The sequence below is a fragment of the Lepidothrix coronata genome, unplaced genomic scaffold (genome assembly GCF_001604755.1).
Source record: "Lepidothrix coronata isolate B3197 unplaced genomic scaffold, Lepidothrix_coronata-1.0 Scaffold32, whole genome shotgun sequence".
NCBI classification, from domain to species: Eukaryota; Metazoa; Chordata; class Aves; order Passeriformes; family Pipridae; genus Lepidothrix; species Lepidothrix coronata.
In genome coordinates this window covers 5841435-5862765 of record NW_016690212.1, presented here as the reverse complement: position 1 = coordinate 5862765, position 21331 = coordinate 5841435, and the positions used below count along the sequence as shown (strand labels likewise).

Below are 21331 nucleotides of genomic sequence, written 5' to 3'. Positions count from 1 at the left end.
ATAAAAACTTGTTCAGCAGGCTAAGGGAGGTGATTCTGCCCCTCTGCTCCACTCTGGTGAGACCATACCTGGAGTACTGCGTCCACCTCTGGGCTCCCAAAAATAGAAGAACATGAATCTGCTGGAGTGAGTCCAGAGGAAGCTGTAAAAATTATTAATTAAAGAAATGGAACACAATTGGGATGGTTCAGCCTGAAGAAGAGGCTCTAGGGAGACCTTATAGCAGCCTTCCAATACCTAAAGGGGGCCTACAAAAGACATAGAGAGGAATTTTTTACAAGGACGTGTAGTGACAGGACAAGGGGGAATGGCTTCAAACTGACACGGAGTAGATTTAGATTAGATGTGAGACACTCTAACAGGTTGCCCAGAGAAGTTGTGGATGTCCCATCCCTGGAAGTGTTCAAGGCCAGGATGGATGGGGTTTTGAGCAATCTAGTCTAGTGGAAGGTGTCCCTGCCTGTGTCTGGGGGTTTGCATCTAGATGGTCTTAAGGGTGCCTTCCAACTCAAACCATTCTATGATTCTATAAACTAAGGCTACTAGAATACATATTGATGGGGTTCACATTTTTAGAAGGAAGTTGAAAATTGCCAAAGTCTGGAAAAAAAGCCTAATCTACCTTATATCTTCTACTTAGATATAAAAGTGACTCCTTACACCAAAAACTCAGTGTTCAATCTCTATAGGTTATAGCTTCTTTCTTCTGAAATTAAAGAGTGATTTGGTTTCAGTAGATAAGTTATCCTAACATAAAGAAAATATCCCAAATAAAGAACTTTCAGACACATCACTAAGGACATAGCAAGAAACAGCTCTTGGAAGCTCAAATGAGACACATCAAAATTAGAAATTAGGCACATTTTTAAACAGAGTATGATTAACTGGGAAAAGAAGTGCATAAAGCGGATTCTTTACTTCTTGTAGAACATGTAAGGTCATGCACTTTAGATAATAACAAGAATACTTTCAGCTGTAAGCTAGAAATGACTGAGGAGGAGAAAGCTCATTCCACACTGGTCAGTGTTTGACAATGAGCTACCAACTTGAAAAAAGGCAAACACTGCCCTAGAATGTATCAGCTCAATTATTTCTAGTAATGATGGGAGAAGTATTAGTATGGTGCTGGTAAAGTATTGCTAAGACATCACTTCAATTATTGTGTGCAATTATGAACGCTTGTGTTCAAAAAAGATTAACTTAGGCTGGAGCAGCTGCAGAGAAGGACTACTAGGATGATGAGAAGAATGTAAAATACATCACAAAAGGAGACAGAAAGAGCTTGTCTTGTTTAGAGAGAGGATGACTGCTATCACTAAATATCACGGGGTTGTTAAGGAGCTGCTTAAGCCAAAGGACAACCATGTTATAAGAACAAAGGGTTTAAACTGGACTTGAATAAATTTACTCTAATTTAGATGCTTCTTAATCACTAGGCAAATGAAGCATTGAAACAATTTTGCAACAGGAATTTAGGAGATAAACCACTATAACCAGCTTTAAGATGGAGCTTAAATCCACAGACATTCAAGCTACAGCATCATTGTCATTGCTCCTGCAGCACCAGGGACCAGAGCCAAACTGAAAGGTTCCCTCATGGGGATGGTTCACTGGCACCACGGGGGTCAGGTGTCAAAATGGGCCAAACCTCCCCAGACTGCAGAGCCTGCTGAAAATAACCTTGAGCTTAAATTGTGGTCATGCCCTGAGGTTGATATCTCGATAACTTATCTTCTCTTAAAGGAAAGAAAATTAAATCTACTTACAGTTTACAGGCTTTCTCCTAATGTCAGAAGTCCATTTTTAAAAACTTGTACTATTCACAGAATCACAGAATATGCTGAGTTGGAAGGGACCCACAGGGATCATCAAGTCCAACTCTTAACACTGCACAGGACCATCCCCATAATCATTCATTTATTTTTTCCAAAGCAAAGCTCAAATTACACTGAAAATGACATGATTAAGCAGATTTGTGCTAATGTGCCTATACAAATAGGTAGTATATAGATCATGCTGCCAAAAATAAGTATTACCTGGATATCAAATGAGTATTCACTGTTTCTCTTGTACTTTATGTGAGTAGGAATCACTGCTTCTGCCACAGAGTCAAGTTAATATTTATTAACAGTTGTTCAACTTAATGTGGTCTGACTTGTTTAAATAAATGCTGCTGCAGGTACTTTTTCTAGTTGTATATGAAGTGATGAAGCAGTGCTTTAATAAAAATCTAGCTGCAGTATGGTCATGTATTTTCTTCCCAACCCCTCCTGTTTTTCATAAAAAGTCATTCCATTACATTGGTTTCCTGAAATGCTTCAGATTTATTAATTGTCTTCAGGGTACAAAAAATACAAAATCTACTTATGAAGACTCTAAGCTATTTTGCCTTGATTAGAATAATTTTTAAACTACTTATATCTTCCAACTATGTTATCAGTTTTTGCTTTCTTGAATGCCATCACTGCTCTAATTAGATTGACAGCTTCTCACTTTTGATATTCTGAAAACTGTAGATCTGTATTTTAAAAAAAACCCACTTCAACAAACAAATAAAAGGGATGGAAATTTAAAGTCCAAGTTCCTCTGTGTTTAGAATTATTACTAAGTTTTCATGAATTTAGTTTTAATTCAAATATAATAATAATTCACATGTTCATGTGAAATTAGAAACAAGGTTTCTTGTTCATGTGGCTTGTGCAACTCATAAAACCATGCCTTCAATTATTTCCTCTGAAAATATCCACTTGACTGTATCCCATTTTTAATGACTCCTGAGTTCACGTATTTTTTCTCTGGTGCAACTACTTGCCTTCAGGATGTTTGGGGTTTTTTGTGACAAATAAAGTAGTGGGAATATGGTACATTTTCTTTTACTAGCAAAACAAGGAGGTAATTTTTTCAGTTAAGAAAGACAATGAAAATAAAGACAAACCAGAATCTTTTGTTAGATTGTGATTCACGGAAGTGAGCACTACTTTAAATGTTTTCATAGTTGGGTGGGATTTTTTAAATAACTGGCATTGTTTTTGAAGATAATTTATATTTCATTTCATTTATCTATAATAAAAGATCTAGTATAAGCACAGAAGCTCAAAATAAAGCATGCCTAAAATTACAATAGATAGTACTCAAGAACCAAGACCCTCTCATAACCGGTCAGCAGATGCCTCTGCTAGAAATTGCAAATCAATTCAGTTCAAAATTAAATGCTTTTTGAGTCATTCCCTAGAGACTGGAATTCAGCCTTTAAATACACATGAGAAACCATCAAATGTGAGTCAATAAAACAATGCATGAAAAGCCACTTGTCCTGGCGAGACTCTTCTACATCAGCTTTTGAGAAAGCACTTTAGAGGGTTTGTAATAGCACAAATTCCACAGCCAGCATAAAACCAAACCGTGTTAACAGTAACCTTTCCTCCTTTTTCTTACCCTGTGCCAACAAGACGACATTAAATACAACTTCACTTAAATAAATTCACTTATTAAATTTAAAAAAGTTGCTTCCTGTAATTTCAAAGCTACGTTTAAAGGAAACCATAGCTGCACTTTAGCTACTCCCAAGGCTGGCATGAAGTTGTTTGTTACCAAAACTAGACAATACCCTGGATCTCTGAAGGAGAAAAGCCAGGGTGAGACTCAGTCCAGGTGGAGACAGTGTAGACGTGCCCGTGCATGACTGAAGGGTCTCGGCTCCTCGCGGATGATGGAGGTCGGATCAGCCCATGGCATGGGACGCATGTCCACCGTAGGACATTAAATCCCCATATGTCACCAGTTGTATCTACCACACACGTCTAGTACCATCCAAGATGCTTGAGGCATCCAGGAGATACCAGACCTGATGGGGTTCCATATTGTCCTCTGGCAGGTGCTGGAAACGGGGTGATGGCATAGGGAACCTTGCCGTAGGTCTGTGGATATGAATGGTTGAATCTGACCCCAGGTGGAGCATAAGGGGGCTGTAGTGGATATTCCTACTCTGAGATACCTGAATGTACATCCTGGCCCAGCCGACATTTTTAAATCTCTTTAGGGTGACATTTTTGCTTGGGACTGTAATTAGTCAGTATCTGCCTTCCTAAAGACAAGGATAGGAGGGAAAAAATCATGAATTCATACAGCCCCAACATTTTCTTCTGAAATAGTTTATATCAGAAAACAAAATTCTGGATTTCCTTCTTAACTGGAAAAATCTGTAGTTCAATTATTGCTTTACACTCAAAACTGAGTTGGAACTATACCGAAATTCCCTAGGTCATTATTCATAAATACACAGTTTAAATCTCCATATTTTACTGACAAATGTCAGTCACGGAAAAGCCAAAGAAAATTAACCAGTTGTGAGCTAACATTACCTCATCTTTGGGGAAGGGACGGGAACGGCTCTCAACCAGTCTCCATGAGCCAATCTATTCCACCCTATAAGTTCCCTGAATCAAGGTTTTTTTCATGTATAGTGCTCACCACAACACCCTGCCATAACTGAATATGACAGATGTCTTTCAAAATTCCTCTGGATGAACAGCAGCTAGCATCAGAAAATTGCATCTTCAGAAGTATTTTGCGCCTCATTCTGTCCTTGGAAAATGGGGCGCCTGAAAGCACTGATGTGTGTGAATGCCTGAGCCAGCCAGCCAAAGTCCCCAAGTTACACACAGCAAAACAGAAGCCCCTAATGAAAAGATGTTCAGAAATAGGCTGAGGAGATCCACTTAGGAGTAAAGCACAGAAGAAAACCTTAAACATTTCTGGTTTTAAAAATGTAAAAAATCTGTAATTTAATTCCTCAAAAATATTTCCAGGATAGAAAATGTTCTTGAATTTTACATATCCTGGTCAGTATATTTCAGTGGAGAACAAATAAACATTTAGTTGTATCATGTTAAGCAAAAGTCCTTTAGATTATCACATTTATTTGATACATTCTTCAGAGCAAATATTTACCCAAACTTCCATTAGAACTAGCACACACCTCTTTGATAGTCTCAGGGGAAACTGCAGCTAAAGCACATCCAAGTTTATTTTGGTTGAACTTGTGGCAGATTATGACTAAAGACTTTTTAAAGAGTTCATTACATCTTTGACCTCCTTAAGCAAAGGTTATCACAAAGCTGCCTGTTTGAGTGAATTATGACTACTGGTTGGTCACTAGTGCCTGTGATATTACTTATTACATGTTCAGTGATAAATTTAAATCAGTAGTTAACAGGAGATATCTCTACCAAGACCTTCATTATGGAATCTAAAAATAGCAAAATTTCATTTACAGGGAGAAAATTATGAGCTTAATGTATATATGTGCTGAGCAAGCAGATAGAATATTTCAACAAATTCACTACTCACATCAAAATTAAAAATTTAAACTTAATCCTTCTAAAAATTGAAACTTGCAGGATGAAACAGCTCTTAAAGATTATTTTTTTAATCTAGACTTCATTAATGTTCATATTCTTCATCTTAACAGCTAATGCTGTCAGCATTTATTGATTCAACCTTCTAATAATTACATCATACTTCCAGTATGTCAGAAAATGTCAAGGTGACTGTGATGCCATATGACTGGAGCATGACTCCAGTGTCACAAAATATTTGTGTCACTAGTTTATCCAGAAACAGACATATAGCAAATCTCAGAGTGTTAGAGGAGCAAAATACTGACTTTATTAATAATCCGCTATGTAAAATGTTTCAACACTTCCTGTAATGCTGCCAAAACAGCCTTGTCAAGTAATTGCTTAAACAGTTTTATTTAAATAAACTAGAGCTTAATAAGGGTGCTTTGGTTCAAATCACATCTTCCCAAAACACCACGAGATGTTTCAACATTCAGCTATTCAATTTGACTTTATTGGGGTGGAGGTTGTCAGAAACCAACCAACCAAAAAAAACCAACCAAAAAAAACCCGACAAAACAACCTTTTCACGCAGCTGCTAAGTATCTTTACTTTTCTTCAATGAGTCCTTGTGTAACTCATGGATTTCTCCTGCATATTTTTTTCCTTCAAGCATTCAAACAGCTCAAGCTAAGGCTTATGTCGATACAACTGCTTTGGTCACAGACTACACCGATTTTAATAATTGCATTATTTCTCCTAGGAGTTGAAATGAGACAAGAATTCCAGTAGGCTGATTCATTTGATAAATGTAAATAATTCCTAGTTCAAGGCTTTCAATACCTTTAATTTATTGTTTTGAGCTAAAAGGCATATTTTCTTTCTTTTCAGAAGCAAAAGGCATTGTTCATACAACAGTAGGTCCAGTAGGTGACCGAAAATAATTAAACTCAAGCAATGGATGAACTTTTAAACTATAAACATATATATTTTGTTAAAGAAATTAAAAATCATCATTCTTTCTTCCTCTCTTTCAAGAACTTTTAAAAATAAGGTGCAAAGTCACACCTGGACTGACATGATCACCCTGGAATAATGGACTTTATTCAGTAATAAAATCCAGCAGAGCAGAACTGAGGAACAACCCTACCTCTAGGAGTAAGGACTTCATGTGAAGTTCTGCACTTTTCTTCCTGGAGATTTTGTAGCAAGGATGACTGGACTGAAATCACTTCAGGGTTTACTTGTACTCCTGTGAGGTGGTGCTCACATACAAGCAAATGCATTTTAGATTCTTTACAACTGTCACGTTAAATTAACCTCAAATTTTCTGACCTCATCAATGTTTTGTAATCAGCTAATATCTTTTTTAGCTGTGGCACAAGCTGTAAGCATGACTTGTGCCCATGTAAAGGCGTAATCCCTTCTTCTCTCCACCCACCGATACTGCTGATGATGGCTCTGCCCTTCCCTCTGTGCACCAAGAGAGCAAGGAGCTGGCCCTGCTCCCACTGTGCCTCACAGCAGCATGAGCTTGGTAGCCTCCTTCTCTAGTTTACACGTTTTAGCATCCAATAAAGATGCAACCATACCAATCGTTCCCTACAAACAGCAATTGCTTTCCACTGGTATATTCTTGAAAATTGGGATATTCCTTTTAGCAGACCTGGAGCAGATTTTTCATATGAACCATCTCTGAAAACACACAAATGATTATCAGTCACAACACTGATAACAGACAAGCAAACAGTGAAATCAACTAGTAGGACAGGTGATGATCAGGATTTAACAGAGGTCTCTTAGGCTCCATTTTCCCATAAGCCTGATTTTTTACCACATGTAATCAACTCCACTTTGAAATACAATAAATTGCCAGATATGGGGGAAGCAGTCAGATCACGACATTTGCTTGTCATAATATGCCAGAAATCAGTTTACAAACTTGTCTGTGAAATTACAACAATAACTGTTTCCCAATAAAATTTCACATTTGCAAGGGGCTTCAATGCATCTTAATTGATGAAGTCCAAGAGCCCAGTAATTTCAGCTTGAATGTGCTATCGCCTTCTGATAAATACAAAATGCAGGGAAAATAATAGGCCTGGCACAACAGGAAAGTCAGAAGAAGGGGCTCTGACTGACTGTCACAGCACAACACATGACAATCAGGCATCACAGAAACAGGCTCGGGACAAGAATCTACGCAGGCAGGCACATTGGCAGTGTGAAGTTCATGCAGCCATGGGAACATTTGTGTAATATATTCTTGAGGCATACAGACACAGAATGCAGTTTTAAGATGGCCCTGAATTTCTAGGTGATGGCCCTTTTTCCCTACTTTGTTAAAAGTTACCTCTGTTACTACAAGTTACCATGCAACTGCAGCCTGTCAATACAGCTGAACATAGCTCTCAAAGCATAATGGCAACATCTTTTAGAGGGGAAAGTATTTTGTTATTGTTAGTGCGATCGATGAAGGCTTAATTCATTTTTCCTTGACTTTTATGCACTATTATCCACATTATAATAACAGTCATGAACAGTAAAGATTGGGTTTTATTGTTCCAGCATGTCTGTACAGAATAATAAAGAAGAAAGTCCTTGCTTTAGAGATCATGCTCTAACTGTTGAGCAAATAGGACAAATGTTATTGTTAAGAAAATAATATAACAAGAAAATAAAATAATAACAAAAGATAATTGAGTCATACATTGACATTTCTCTAATCCACGCCAAAAATGAGTAATTTACCCCTACAAAAACTAGAGAAGATGGATTTTAAGGCAAGATTTAGAATCATAAAATCATTAAGGTTGGAAAAGATCTCCAAGATCATCAAGTTCAACCTTTAACCAAATACTACCATACGCACTAAACAATATCACGAAGTGCCATGTCTACTCCTTCTTTGAACATCTCCAGGGATAGTAACTCCATCACTTCCATGGGGAGCCTCTCTCAATGCCTAACCACCCTTTCAGTGATGAAATTTTTCCTAATATCCAACAAAAACCGTCCTTGGCACAACTTGAAGCTGTTACCTTTTGTCCTATATCTTAGTTGTCTGGGTGAGGAGATGACTCCCACTTCACCACAACCTCCTTTCAGGTAGTTGTAGAGAGCAATCAGGTCTCCCTGAGCCTCCTTTTCTCTAGGCTGAACACCCCCAGCTCCCTCAGCCACTCCTCCTCAGACTTGTGCTCCAGTCCCTTCACCAGCTCCACTGCCCTTCTCTGGGCACACTCCAGCACCTCAGTGTCTTGTAGTGAGAGGCCCAGACCGAGCACAGGATTCAAGGTGAGGCCTTCACCAGTGCTGAGTACAGGGGGACAATCAGTGATCTGGTTCTTCTGGACACTCTAGTTCTTACACAAGCCAGGATGCCACTGGCCTTCTTGGCCATCAGGGCCATCACTGCTGGCTCGTGTTCAGCTGACTGTTGCCCAGTATACCCAGATCCTTTTCCAGCTGGCACCATTTTTTTACAAAAAATAAAAATTTGGAATATGGCTGTTAACAGCACTCAAAGTGCACCAGTTGAACATGGTACTTGAAAATAGGATGAAAAAAGGAGAGTGAGGAACAAATGCATATATCTATATAAATATGGGGTTGTGTGTATCTATTGATATATTATTTTCCATTATTAAAAGGACCTACAACTTTTACAGTTTAGAAAGTGTTACAAATTACTTTCAATAAATATTAGTATAGAAAAAAACTAACATTGAATATTTAATCTCTTAATATATTTTGAATTAAATCCTTACTGTATTGGGATCAGGATCTTCTCAGAGGTATGAGGTAGCAAAAACCCTGATCAGGTCACAAACTTTTACATTAGTTCTTTACTACATGTATTTTACAAAAAAAATTAAAATGCAATTAAAAAAATCGCATTAAAATTCAGTTATGCTCTAACTTTCCCCCATACCATTTTCTGGCCACCCAGGGGAAAAAAATGGATGTATATAAGACCTGAAAAAACATCACTGCTGAATAAATGTACTTGCTAAATTGGACCAAAATTGGCCCCAACACGTCAATTAGCACTTTGGATTTGGCTATGTAAAACTATTTCTAAAGGCATTTTCTTGTTTAAAAACTCCAGGGGCTCCTTTACAAGCACTGCCACACTGGAAAACGTTCCTCTGCATCTCCAATGCAGTGATCACCTCTGATCTCATCTGCAAAGCATTAAGTGTTGCCTGTAGCATTAAACAACCACCTGCACCCACTATTCAGACCTAACAAATACAAGAAACATTACACGTGCCACTTCCATGGAGGTTCATTCTCCTTTTCAACCTCAACCACCCAGATACCAGCAGAAGCCATAGGTATATTTAAAAGGTTAAAAGCTTGAGGTATTTTACTGCCATCTTCATAATGCTCCAAAGATACTTGAAATAAGTTATGGAGCAGACATCATCACTCACTTTTATGAATACTAAATTGTGGACTAACTCAGAGCTCCTCAAGAGATTAGGTAAAATTGGATTTTGATGCCAAAGAGCTGCTGCTGCCATGGTAGGGGTTCAGGTAAACCTGACAAGTTCAAGAGTATCTGTAGAAAAGGGTAAAAGTTTTCAGGGTGATTGGATTGGGCTCAACTAGAAACTAAAACTAGGCCAGTTTAAGTATTTTCTGTGTAGGTTCCCTCTCTGGTTAGCTTGTTCCTCCAACTTTGGGGAACTTCTGTCTGCCTTATCCAATTACATGTGGGGAATTTTCTTCCTCAGCAGTTAAAATATTTGGGGATACAGTTCCTTGTCAGGCAAGCATGGGTAATTACTGCCTATGATAATGAATATATGCTGTGTTAATAAATCTGAAACCCTTTCCACAAGGCACACATGATAGTCAATCATTTGTAGAAATGGTCAACTTTTGGCCATGAAGATTATTTAAGTAGTAATTAAACAGCATGACACACATACTTTGAAAGTTTTATCAACATTATGGTTTCTTTACGTACCATTTGTAGGGGGAAGTATCTTAAAACTAAACTCAAATGTAAACTTTCTTGACCAATGTCAGTTTGGCACCAACTCACTATTTAATTGATTGTTAACAAATTCTCCAAGATATGACTGCTATACAGACATTTTATCTTCCTGTTAATTGGTAATTATGCACTGGCAGAAAAAACAGTGTTTCTTTCCAATTATTCCAGAACTCAGTGATTATTTAAACTTTACTAATTAGCGGCAGAGGGCTGGTACATCTTCTGGGCAAATTGTATTTGATAACCCCCATTAAAATATACATGGCAGTAGTTGACTTGCAACAAAAAAAAAAAAATTGCAGTTCAAAGGGTATTAGATACAGCACAAGGCAAATGGGGGCTTATTAAAATTTCTCCAACTGTTCTAATGAGAATGCCGAGGGTCATTTCTTCCTAGTTTACCATCTGTTTGGTTTCTGGCAAGTATCTCTGGTGTGAAGGGAGGGTCCTGGAGCCCATTTGGCTTGTCACAAAGTAAACCGGGGATCTAGAGCAATTTCAGTGAGTTACAAAACAGCACTTCAAGATCAGTAGTGTGTACGTAGCTGAAAACTTTCTTAAGAGCTGTCATTTACCGACTGTTCCTTACTTTTTAGAGCTGTGAACAAGCACAGAGAGGCAAAGAGTGAGCAGGGGGGTTCAATTTTATAGGCTCACCTAACAAGCAAAATGCAACAGTTGGCCTTTTTCCATCTCACAATGTTAGTGGGGGATATTTTCCTTTATCTGTCAAAATCTGAAAGCAAAACATTGTCCCAGAAGCATCAGTGTTTGAACATAAACTGATGACAAAACCAAGCCTCTGAAAGCTCAAAACCACACCCCTCATCCAGGAGCAGTGGGAGCCTCGGATGCCTCCAAAGCATGGTCCACACCGATGCTCTGACAGAGCTGGGGCACATTTTCTGTGGTAACCTGACACTGTGCGTGTCCTTCAGCCACCGAGCCACCCTTTCTTTTCCTTCTTCATCTGCAGATGAAACCAACAGCAAGCAGCATCACCAATGACATCCACCTACAGTTACTCTGTCCTAAGGCTACTCAGAGTCAAAGGGAACATGGGACCTGGAAACCACTTTTATCCTTTTCCCCAATTCCCAATTCATACAGAGATAGATCAAAATGATCCTTCATCTAGAAACTGAGAGGGATTTTTGGGTTTGGTCTGCTAAGCAAACACATATGTAACCAAAATACCAAGCAGAGGATTATGTGAAGGCTGCCTTAACCCTGTCAAAAGGCAATAGAATATAAAAAAAATAGAGTATAAGATCATTTACTTGGCATTACATTATTTCTGGTGATTGGTCTTCACAGGATTTCCTCTAGGAAATTTATTATTCACCATATTTCAAAGCATTTTTGTAACTATTTTAGTGGGAGTGTTTTGGGTTTTTTTTTGGTTGGTTGGGTTTTTTGTTTGTTTGTTTGTTTTAAATCTTCACAGTACAGAAACAAAGAATTGCAAAAGAGGAAAGATTGCAATATGATATTTCATCTTTTATTTTTTCCTTTCTAGCAGATACAAGTTCAGGCACTAAAATGTTATCAGGTAACATCACTCTCGTAGTCTTTTATGAAGTAGCCCATAGAGTTAAACAAAACCTAAATTTCTTGAGCAGTTTATGAGGTCACAGTAGAATAGAGACATCTGCTTTAAGAGGTCATAAATTACAAGTTGTATAAATCTACACAGAAAATAAACCAAAAACTTTCTGTTATCCAATTAGGCTTGTGGCAAAACTTTCCAGTGTAATAAGAGCTTGGAATCCACTGTCTCCACTGCAATAGAGCCTATGAACTTCTGAGAGGACCTTTCCAATTTAGATTGGAAGATTAATGCCTATCCAAATGTTATCACAAAATTATTTGTTAAGTCCATGTTTATTAAAAGGTAAAAATCACTGTAGTAATTATGATTTTGCATAAAATTAGGGGGGTTGGGGCTTAGCTATAAAGGCTTATGTTTTCCACTGTAGTTTGTAAGAAACTAATTACACCAAACTTAAATATAATTTGTCATGTATTCATGATGTGAAAACCTACCAGGGAGCCAGAAAGCCTTGGGAAGAACCCGAATGCGTGGAGATGCAGTGTGAGTGGCAGGTCAAAGGCAGGCTTTGATGTGCACAGCCCAGCATATCTGCCTGCTCAACCAGCCTGTCAGCCAGGATGATCCTGTGTAATGAGACAGATTCGGGTCCTCAGCTCACAGCGCTCCTTATCGCTGCTGGGGGATTACGCTGTAATCTTCTCCTTTAATTGTAGAAATGATCCCGTGCTCCTCTCTCTCCAGTGCACGTGGCTTTGGAGAAGCCAAGCTGTATTTTTGTACTTAGGTCAAGGTACAGAGTGGTACCCCTACCACCCAGCAAACCATTTATCCTTAGTCTCATTTGCAAACAATCATTCCCATCAAACCCACCACTGCATTTATAGCATTCTAACATGTTTTTTTAGTACTACTGCCTCCCGCTTTTCTCTCATATATTTGGACAAATCAAATGAGAGCCCCTAAGTGACTGTATGGACATCCTGGCTGTATGGGAGGTTAGTCTTGGTGGGCTGATAAACCCCAGGGCACAACCAGATGACCCAAGCTGTTGAAAAAAGGCCAAACACCAACAACAAGCCTCAGAGACAAGCGCAGAAGAAGGGAAGAACACTTATGGATAAAGAGATCCCACGGGAGTCCAAAATATGTCTCCAGAGACAGGGTGTGAATAACACTGAGGGGTATCAGTGTGGCTTGTGAAAAGGGCAGACAAAGAGGGGGACTGCTCTTCAGCAGGCAATGCTGAGGGACGTGGGAACATTCCCAGGTACACACCACACTGATCAGGAGAGGAAAGTGGAAATTATACTAGAGAGATGCAATGGAGGGTATCTGTTGTATCAGGGGATCTAAAGAAGAAAGAAACACTCTTCTTAAAAGTTACAATTCGGGATCGTTTCTTTGCTAAAGGATCCTCCCAGCTTGGTTGGTGAAGTTTCAAGCACACACATTTTACCCCAGTTCTAATATTAGTTTTACAGTTTTAGTTTTACCTTAACCTGAACCCATACAATGGTTCAGCCTGGGACAAAACATTAATATTTATGACCAGGTAAGTTACTAGGCAACTTTTATGCCCAAAAGCGCACATATTTCTCCCTAAAAAAACTGTTAGAAAGTTTCCCAAATAAAAATTTCGGCAAGCTTCATGTCAGTCTAATCCCACAGAGGAAACCAGGAGTTATTTCTTTGGCTACACAATATGTACTAATAAAGAAAGAGAAAATAACCCTTAGAATTAAAATATTTTCTTTTCTCTTCAAAGCTTCTTGATGTGGTTAACTGTTATATGTGACAATGATTGTGTCTCCATCAAGTAACTTCCTAAATTGAGTAATTAAAAGATAATTGTAGTCACAACACAGTAACTTACAGCACAGAAGACAGATATATGTATGTTGGGGAGACTTCATATTATCAGGCAGTCTGGAAGATTATGATAATCTACCATGACCTCCTGTGTAAGACAGACAAGACCATTTCAATGGTAATATTGCAAGGGAGAAAAAATATTCTTCCCTACACTGTAAGCAACCACTATCAACCCAATTTCAGAATATTACTATCTCCAGGTTTTAAAGGCCCAGCTTTGCCACCCCCCCCATCTAATCTGTGATAAACCACATAAATCTTTGAATCGAGGTCTCTGAACCTGACTAGTCCTTGACATTAAAAAACCATAATAATTTCCAGCAAGGTAAATCTAACTTGAGCATCACAATCACTTGCTGGAAAGGAGAAACAGCTTCTTTATTGATTGGAAATGATGACAACAACAAATGGATCCAGGGTTTCTGGAGAAAGTGCTTTATGTTTTCTTCAGAAAACAAAACAATGTCATTCCCACCTACTATTTTACTAAACAACATATTAAATACTGTGGAGACTACTCTGTTTTTCTATTGCAAATGGTAGATTTTAAAATATTGTTAACTTTTGAAACTACCAAATAATTTTAAAAAGAGTATCATTTACATGCTAAATGTGTTTTGGAATCAGCCAGCCTTCTCATCTCTCACTGCAAAGTAGAGATAGGAAAATTTTATGTAGTTCTCAGCCCTGTGAGCCATCAGAACCTCATGGATTGAGCATTCATATAAAATTAAGTTTAAAAGCCATTGCCATTTTTCCTTCACTGTTTACTTTTTCCTGTGACTTCAAAGACACTGCACATGAGCATCAGCTGTTATGAAACATTCAGACGGGGGTTTTTTTCAATATATATACAAGCTTAGGAGGTAGCAAAGAAAAAAAGCAAAATGAGACTTTTATTTAAAATATTTCATAACTAACAGCTGTAACACAACTGACCCTACAGCTTACCCACAGAAAGTTAAAAAAAAAAAAAGGGCAGAGATGGCAGCCGTTTTTCCCTGACATAGATGGAGGCATGTTCAAGGCAGAGCATCAGATCTCCCCAGGCAAGGTATTTGAGAAGTTGTATTGACAAGCAAAATGAAGTAGCTTTGACTCTGCATGAATGCTTTCGCCTCACTTTGGCTTTTGTATTTTTCCAGCCTGCAGGTTTGGAGCTTCTCCTGGATTGCAGAAAGCACGTACCACCAGTTTAGTTGCTGGTTATCTTACAGTGACTGAATGTAATACATCAAGAGCCAGAGAATGACCTTCGACAAGTTAAAAAAGGACACAACTTTCTTCCTGTCATATATCACGTTACTTTGCAATGTATCTCAGTAAAACATCCACTGTAAGAGCCCTGCTCTACGAGCGAAGTTACAAATTTAGGGAAAAATACAAACATACTTTGTAAATGCATAGATGTATTTAGGTTCTTAAAATTTTGCTTAATTGTCATTCTTAAATATTTTATGTCATTAAACATGACCTGTATACCTTGCCTAGTGAGCCTGCCATGCTCTTTCCAGTGATGTGATACAAACTCCTATTTTATGGCAAGATAATTGTTTGCCAGTAACTTAACTATCCCAAAAATTTCACATTGATAAGTTCTTTCTGTCTCGCTTACTCCATCAGATTCTATTCACCTTGTAAAGCCTACATTGGGAAAGAAGAAACAGCAGTACAACCTCTTCCAGAAAAGAGAATCTTTCAGTGCCTTTTGCATAAGACATGAAACACCTGGGCCAGCCATGCTCTTCCCTTTGAAAGGCTGAGCAAAAGGTTGATCAGTGGTGTTATTCACAGAGGCAAAGCCCTTCTCAAATTATTCCTCAATACAGTTTTAAATAATGTGCTACTTACATTGCATTCATTCATTTAAAAGCAGATATATGTCTGCTGGAAGACAGATGCTCAGAGCGCTCATGTTCCACATGCATTATAACAAAACTAAGTACCATGAGAGGTTATCATGAAGAAAGTACTAAATTCTAACCCTAACAGACAAATTAACGTTTAAACATGCTACTGCCAGTGCAGTGCAGCTGGTGTCCCATACTGTACTTTCACCCTAGATTGCTTGTTAGGGGTCACTGAGTCCCTCCATTTGGAGGAACATAATTCTTACAATTATTTGTAAGGATATAAAAAATGCTCCCCAAATAATAAACTACAGAAGGTATAGCTGTCAATTATTTTCACAAATTTAGAAGAGATTTTTCAAAAATGGTTGTCCTTAGCACAGCTGCTACTGCTAGATGCTACAACTGAACTTGAAATACATAATAATTACACAAAGCCTGTCATACCCCTTTTACTACAATTCTTTTTTTTTCCTACATGGAAAATAATTGGTTGCATAAAATATCTTGATCAGCATTCCGGTTTTAAGGAAGATGTTATTAAGTGAATGGAAAAAGTTGGTTGACATAAGCTAAAAGGAAACATTTTTTTCAGCCCAAGGACAGTTAGAGGCTTTGGGCTAAATGCTGTAGTTTATACAAAATGTCACACCATTTAGAAATAGCTATTTAGAACAATTTAGCTGCTGAGGGTTTTCTCTCTTGAAATTTATATAATCCAGCATACTAGTAACAGGGCTGAGCAAAGATAAAGTGGAGGAAGCAATAAAAGCTGTCTAAAAGCCACCACTGCCTTATCTCATTGACTCCCACTGACTTCCATGTATTATTGATTACTCAGTCTAAATTAACCTGTTTCAGTAATTGTGTTGCTATTGATGTCCTCTGTACAAGCAAGTATTCATTACTTTGGGGTGCAGAATGTAAATTACACTGGACTTACCAAATCCAAAAGCACTGGAACCACCAACACTCTGGGAAGCCTGAACACTGGTAGATGTGTAGAGCCCAGTCACCAGTAAGCCATCAAAGAAGGTACTTGTTGAAATAGTCACTGAAATGAGAGAAATAAAATTTGTGTAAATATTTATAAGCAGTATTTTAGATCCTATACGTGTTCTGTGAGCAGTCTCTTGCTCTTGAATGAGATCCCATCATATGGTCCAGTGAATCCATTTAAATTTCCCCAATATTTATGGTAATTCTGTTACTTTAAATTGGTTCTTGGGAAGTTGCCTTTGCCAGAAGCACAAAACTATGCTGTAAACTAAACTGACAATGAGTTAGTAAAATAATGCATTGGAATATATGGCTTGTAAGCAATTTCAAGACATTAGAATATAGTAAATGCAATGAAATAACCAGGATTACGGTACTGTTCTTTCTGGACCTAAATAGAGTGCTAAGTTATGGTTATCATGCATATTATAGTATTACACACTGAATTCATATGGGCATCTGAGCCATTCCAGATTGTGTGTATTTAAATAGCTCAGGAATGTATCTTTAAGGGATTCTCAGGTAGTAGCAGAAAACATCAAATAGCAACTACAAGTAACACTGGAATCTATATGTTCTCTGTTAGAATTGACAATTCTCACAATATTTCTTAAATTCTCATACACACTAATTCTCATATTTTTACTTTGGTATGTTTCAAATTGTATCTTTCTATACTTAACATCAGCTTCACCAGCTCTATCTTAGAAAGACTTAAATTATTAAGTGAAAGCTTTAGGTTTTTTCTATTATATAAATGCAATCTCCTCTATGCCCAGAATGACTTCTTTAATCCTACTGCAGTGTGCAACCTTCTTTGCTTCATAATAATCTCCTGTCCATTTTTTGTAACATTAGGTTCCATACCTCTGAATTGAAAATCAGAACTAGGAAATTTTACCAACAAAAAAAGAATTAATTAGCTTAATGAAGTAAATGTTCTCTTTGTCTCTTCACCTTTGTCTGTCTATCATCAACCTTTTCCACAATCTTTACTCATATTTAATCAAATAATAAAATGTAATAAATGGATAAACTGCAAATCTATGGCCTACCATTAGATAGGTGTTTTTTTTCTGTTTTTTTTAATTGCATTACAAAGGGCAAAGAACCAGCAAGGAGATCTCCCTGATGAAGTTTTATGATTTGCAGCCTCATACATTGAAGATGCATCAAGGCCTCAGCTGCCATGCTCATTCTGCTTTCATACTTCAGTCCTTTCTACCCCCTTAACTCAGAGAGATTGGTGCTTGACAGAGATTGCTGATAAACTCTGATCTCTCCCTAAATCACATTCTACCTCCCTATATTGCTCTCTCTTGGTGGGAACATCATGAGCCAGTGACTGGCCAGGGCACTGAAGGAAAGTACTGTGAGGAGACTGATAAGACATTCATTGCTGATACACATTCAGCAGAGAAACAGTTGAGTTTTTTAAATCCTAATAATGATTTAATGTTTCCTCTGTGGTACATATTTGGCTTAAACTTAGTGTTTAATACTTAAAAAACATAAAAATGTTGACAGTGGCTTAATTTATTTTGAGTAGAGGAGCAATATTTACCATGTTTAATTTATTCTTCAACTCTTTAATTATTTTCTTTTCTTTGATTATTCAATAGTACGCTGAATAAATCCTGAATCCAACTTTTCTGCTCCTATGATTTCAAATTTCAGTGTTTTGCAATAGACACTTCCCTGAATTCAGATGCAGGTTCAGAACCATATGCTCAATTTTTAAGAAGAGGCCACTTCTGATACATCTCAAAATAATAGCAAAAGACACTAGATTTTTTTAGAAAATAAAAGATGTATTAGGGAGTGTAAAAGAAAATCAAAAAAGCAAACAATGAATTTTTCCTGCATTTGATGATGAAGTGGTGAATAATGCATGACCTTTTCTTCCCTTTATGCCTTTAAACCAACAAAGAGGCAAAACATATGTTGAAAAGTATGCCTATGTGTTATTTTTGAAGACTTGGCAAAAAAGTCAGTGAAAAGCACTGATAGAAGGGCACCGGGCCAGTACTTTGCTGCCATTTTGTTTCCCTGTGGGGAAGCATCTTATTCCTTACAGGATAGAATATAATGCAAAAGCCTACTGTGAACAGGTGACCAGTTTCTCTGTGGGAAAGAAGCGATATTTCACAACGTCTGTATCTGACTTTGGACACATTTGTGTGATTGTCAACCCTCATTTTACATAAGCATGTAAGAGGTCAATTTTTATTGTTGAAAAATTTCCAACACAGTATGGCTCCCTCATTAAGCCTCTGGGAAACTGCACAACGCCTCTAGCACATTTTTTAAAAACAGAGCACTAGGCTGTTATTATACACATGTCATATATTTCAGAATAATTTCATAGTTCTTCAAGAGGAAAAGAAATTAATCATGACATTCTCAGTGATGATTTTTTTTTTACTACCCACTGGTGAAATACATCAAATTCCCATAAAATGGAAGAAAACACACACCATGCCAAGTGATAATGACCAAGAACAGGAAAGTTGTGTTAATGCACAGCCCGGCAACAGGACTGTGATTTTATGTAGGGAGTAGTGTTTGTTACTGAGGGCTCTCAAATATTCCTTCCAAAAGCAATAAGATTCCTTTGAGATTCCATCCACCAGGCTTTGTGTTTCTGCCTTTACACTGGCTCATGCCATATACGGTTGATGCCAAATATCTGGCACTTCAGAAGCAAGGACCAATGGCATGAGCTACCAGGACCTTGGAAAACATCTGAAAGGGCACACCAGCCCCACCACTGTCCCATTGCACCCAACAGTGGTACCCAAACCATGGCAACACAGTAGCGAGTCTCCTCTACAAGTCTAAGCAGGCATTGTTCCATCCTGCACAATACCCTTCTTTGGTAGGAGAATTTGAGTGAGTGAAGAAATGAGGAGCCCTTCCTGTCACTGGGGACTGATTAGTAAGGCAGGAGATATGCTGGACACTGCTGTCCCACACAGAGCAGCACCCTGTGCCCTCCCAGCTGCTGCACCAGGGCAAGCAGGGATCCCCTCACACCGGGAAATGGGACCAGATATCCCATGGTACAGAGGTAGGTAGGAAGCCTTCAATTGCTTTAAAATAGCTCAGTTAGAGGGACTGAGAACATCTTCCCAAGAAATGCATGTGAGCTGCATTTGGGAACAACCTACTGATCAGGCAGCAGCACACTGCAAATTTTAGAAGCAAAGCTGATAACAACTATTTTAAAAGTTGCTCAGCACTTCCTTCTATTTTCAGTTCCTGAGATCTTTGCCAACTTTTACTCTCTTGGACCTTTTGGGTTGGTTTGTTTTTCATTGTGTCTGCCTCGTACTGATTTAATTATTTAAGGGAGAAGGAATGCCATCAAAATACTTTATTCATTTCTGAGATGAGATTAGAGGAAAATGTTTTGCCCTGGATGAAAAATTCCAGTGTCCTTTGCTTTCATCAATTCTTCTGCTCTGAAATGTGAGAGCTTTCCTCCAAATTTTGACAAATTATATTTTATATTTGTTTGTATTACATTTATACACACAAAAAGAAAAATCAGAGTTCACACATGCTCAACAGAGGCATATTTGTGGAGATTCTGTCCTCATTTAGTACTCTTCGAGCACTCTTACTAATAGAGAGTGCTGAAAAAACTCCCATGAAGTACATTTTAGTCCAGCTATATGGTTTGTTGGAGCAGAAGTGTTTTGTGGAGATATCATTTCTGATGATGTTTTGATCTGGAAAGTTTCTCAGTGTTTTAAAGCAGGAGGTCATGTCTGCTGGTTGGAGAGAAAGGTGGGAAGAGAGGGATCTTTATCAAAAGTCTGAGTCTTCTGATGAGAATTCAGAATTTCAATTCAGAATCTCACTTCTCAAAAGGCTGAGAAACGTGCAAAATGTCACAAAAATGAAATTGCTCCTAAAGTTTGACCAGTACCATCACCAACAACTTAATCTTAGGAGACACAAAAGCAGACCTGAGAGCGAGAATGAACTAGGTGGTGACTGGAAACCAGTACAGAGAATAGGGGAAGAGAAGCTTTTTTGGAAAAAAAACAGGGAGCAATGGGGAAGAAGGGACCACAGCTGGACAAATTAGCCAAGAGCAGGAGCCTGGAAACCCTGTAGAGGTTCACTACAAGGGACTTACACAGTCACTGGGGAGAAAGATCAGATGTAAACCCCAACAATGAAGTGCGTGTCAGCCTCACGTGCTGGTCAACAGCCACAGTGACAACCTGCTGTGCACTCTTAGTCCACCTTCTAAATAAGTGAACAGGGTTTGCATGATGGATATGAAACACTCCTGTTCACAAAACGCATGGATAGGAACACATGGATTAGTGAATAAATTCAGCTTCTTTCGTAAAAGGAAATGGCTCCATGAAAAAAAAAAATCATACTGGGGCTGGAAAACACCACAGAAATATCCTCCAGTGCCTTTTTGTCCCACCCTTCTTTCTGTGCAATGGCTGTGCTCCCAAATTCTGTTTCTGAGAATCACGAAGCCCTCAAATCAACTGTCCACCAAAAAAACCTGGAGAGTTGCTGACTTCATCTCCCTGCATACTCAGCACATACATACTGCTGTGGTCACCTGAAGTCACTAAAGAGACTGTCCCAGTGAGCACACAGACTGGCCTCATCCTGCCAGTGCCACCATCTCTGGAAAGCTTTGGTGTTATTTCCTTGTGAAGGGAGGGGATGCAGC

General features: G+C 38.2%; 1 protein-coding gene across 2 annotated transcripts in view; it reads right to left on the bottom strand.

Moving 5' to 3' along the window:
- RELN (reelin) overlaps positions 1–21331 on the bottom strand; it is a 280189-nt gene that overhangs the window by 217622 nt on the left and 41236 nt on the right. For both annotated transcript variants that reach the window (XM_017811391.1, XM_017811392.1), the window contains exon 2: positions 16568–16678. In XM_017811391.1, coding sequence (XP_017666880.1) covers positions 16568–16678 — 111 coding nt within the window. The remainder of the gene's footprint in view (positions 1–16567; positions 16679–21331) is intronic.